This window comes from Mizuhopecten yessoensis, unplaced genomic scaffold, assembly GCF_002113885.1.
Source record: "Mizuhopecten yessoensis strain PY_sf001 unplaced genomic scaffold, ASM211388v2 hete_36113726, whole genome shotgun sequence".
Lineage (NCBI taxonomy): Eukaryota > Metazoa > Mollusca > Bivalvia > Pectinida > Pectinidae > Mizuhopecten > Mizuhopecten yessoensis.
Window position 1 is genome coordinate 1 of NW_018484117.1, and position 2,893 is coordinate 2,893.

The 2,893-nt window shown below is 36.9% G+C and overlaps 1 protein-coding gene across 1 annotated transcript; it reads left to right on the plus strand.

Annotated features, from left to right (window-relative positions):
• Positions 1-298: 298 nt before the first annotated feature.
• Positions 299-2,737, plus strand: LOC110444391 (ankyrin repeat domain-containing protein 17-like; the record flags this gene model as incomplete). The annotated part of the gene is made up of 6 exons (XM_021488771.1): positions 299-480; positions 729-1,058; positions 1,336-1,441; positions 1,619-1,786; positions 2,292-2,339; positions 2,476-2,737. Coding segments are annotated over 6 exons (1,081 nt in total), but the record flags the coding sequence as incomplete, so codon positions are not given.
• Positions 2,738-2,893: the final 156 nt, after the last annotated feature.

A 2,893-nucleotide genomic window follows, 5' to 3' on the forward strand; every position in this document is an offset into this window, starting at 1 on the left:
GTGTAGTGTCACATACTGATGTTGGATCTCTTTTATGTACATTTATCGCCTTTTGTTCATCATGCATCGCTTTATGTAGGGCATATCTTATACACTGTGTCGCCTACAATTGCCAAGTTTATTATTTGTGAAATTTGGTCTAGAGTCATGGCTCTTTGTTCATTTACCCTACTAAGGTTTATTCAGAGGTGGAGGACAATTGATTTGCTCATTATTTTTACCTTTACCTTATCTATGATATTTAATACACCAAGTTTAGTTTGCTGTGTGTCCTGTGATACTTGCTGCTGTAATGTAGTAACACTTTGCTGGGTTGTAGTGAGGATGACTGTCTGGTGAACTGCAGTGTAGATGACAGTAAGAACTCGTCTCCGGAGCCTGAATGTAACAGTGTGGAGGAGAACCCAGGGTCAGAGGATAGTAATGATGTGGAGGATTTAGTCATGGAACCACCAACAGCCACCATTGTGTCCACTATTGGTCAGTATTCACAAAACTTCTTTAAGTCCAAAGCAGTCATTAACACATGCTAAAGGTCTAGTTATTGTCGCATAATATGGCGTTGTGTAATCATGACATAATTGTTACCATCATGTAAAAAAGTTATTCTTGCTATTGTAAAAAGAAAATTTTAAAACAATGTAGGAATAAAATGCCTTGAAACACATTTAATAATTGATATCAATTCTGTACAATGAAAGTGACAATTTGGATATTTTGCTCTGTAGGAATAGCATTGCCTACAACTAACACGGAGCCAAAATTTAGCAAAGTGAACCGCATGAAGCCAACCACTAACACCAACAATAAAGTGGAAAGTGGCAAGGTGAACTCAACTGAGTCCAAGAAAAATAAACGAAACCGCGAAAAACGTGAGCGATACCCAGATGTGGAGAACATGCCAATCCCTACAATGTCTAGTTCTAGTGGTGACATCACCACAACAACTACCACCATTACTGTGCGGCCAAGTCCAGGACGAGCAAACAACAGGAACAGCACAGCCACTCGCAAGAAAAAGGGGGAGCGTGATCAGGTGCTCAAGAATGCGAGCACAGGTAAGACAAATTTCTGTAGGGCAGGTTACGGGGACACCATAGAGACACTGATGAATAATATAAATAGTAATTGGATATGGTTGGACACTTTAATTTTTGATGGAAGAAGTTACTTTAAATTTAACAGAAGAATCCAGATGTTTTCTAGGTTTGTGGAGTGAGAAGATAAGGTTGTTTTGTGTGTTGCTTTAGAAATAGGTATTGCCAGATTTTATTAATGTACAGAAATGTAGTGAATTTAGATCTGTTTCATATCTTTGCTTTTCATATCTGTCAGGCATTGGTGATTTGGATGACTTTGGAACATTACCTGAGAATATGAAGATCAGTGACAGAGAGCTGGAACGAATGAAAAAAACGGGAGGAAAAGTGAAATCTTCTGGGTTAGTATATATGTGACAGCTTGTGAATAAACTTACTTCCAATCAAGTGGTAATTCTCAAAAAGGTATGAAATTTTGTATTCCAGTTTCTAAAGTATCTTGTTTTAGAAGTTCTGCATATTTTGATGCATGATTTGATTTATGAAATTATTTTTACAATTTTTACTTTTTATGGCAGATCTGATGTGGATAACAAGAAACATCACCACTCTCATCCAATGTCGGACAAGGGCAATGTCGAAGTGACCACCACCCCTTCAAATCTTTCTGTGAAAACGTCGTCCCTTGTCAATAGTCCAAAGAAGGGACAAAAGAAGGAGGAAGGCTGGAAGGAAGTCACTAGAAAGTGAGTTTCTTTCTTCTTTATTCCATTCGTGATTCAAACTTTACCATTGATATTTATTATGTGTTGCCTGTGTAATATATACATACAAAGTAGGCAAATAAATCCCTTCGGAGTGTTTTATCTGTCTTTATAGTTACATGTATAGCTGTGGTTGATCTGTACCAGTATTCCAAAACAAAAGACACAAAAAATATAATCTTTTGTACAATAACTTATTCAGAGTACTAGCCCCCATGGCCATGGAAAATTTATAAAAAAATTGGAGAGAGAAAAAGGAAATTTTCACTAGCCAAGCACAAAATCTACAATAACTTTTTATGCGTTTTTGTACTATCACACACCTCTGCAAAACCACATTTGAAGGTATTTAGAGAAAGCTCTTTGAGGTATTAGTGACTTAAAACAGGCTCTAATAAAACCTTGGTATATGTTGAGTTTTGATGTTTAATGACAGCCTCATGCAGCTCTGAAATATCCTGACAGTGCATTTTTATTTCATTTTCAGGAAATCCTCAACCGCTCCTGATGTTAAAGGTCCAACAGGCAGAGACAGGTAATTCATATGTAAAGGATTCGGAAATGTTACCATAAGATTGGAAATTTTATCTCCATATTTGGTCAAAGGTGAAATTAGTATGTTTGAAAATGAAATCAAATGGAGTTTTGATTAAGTTATAACATTGTTTCAGATCCAAGAAAGTGCAGGTGCCATCAGCAGCTATCAGTCGAGTGATTGGACGAGCAGGATGTAACATCAATGCCATTCGAGAGGTGTCTGGGGCCCACATAGAGGTTGAGAAGCAAAGAGGCTCCGGGGAACGTGTTATTACCATCAAGTATGTATTCCTCTTGTTGTTTTGCAAGAGGAGAAGAATATTCACAGCTGTATGTGTTAACTTGTCACAAAGTGCCAACTTCTGTATATATATCGGCTAACAGTTATAATGATAAGTGACAACATTATTATATCGGTTCTTAACAGAATCATTGATTGGCAACTGCAATTCATTCAAATTTGCTTTAAGGTCAAGAGTACCATCAAGTTGAAATACACAATCATCATCACAACTTCCATGAAGTATAAGTTTCATTCCTACAGAAGTAATC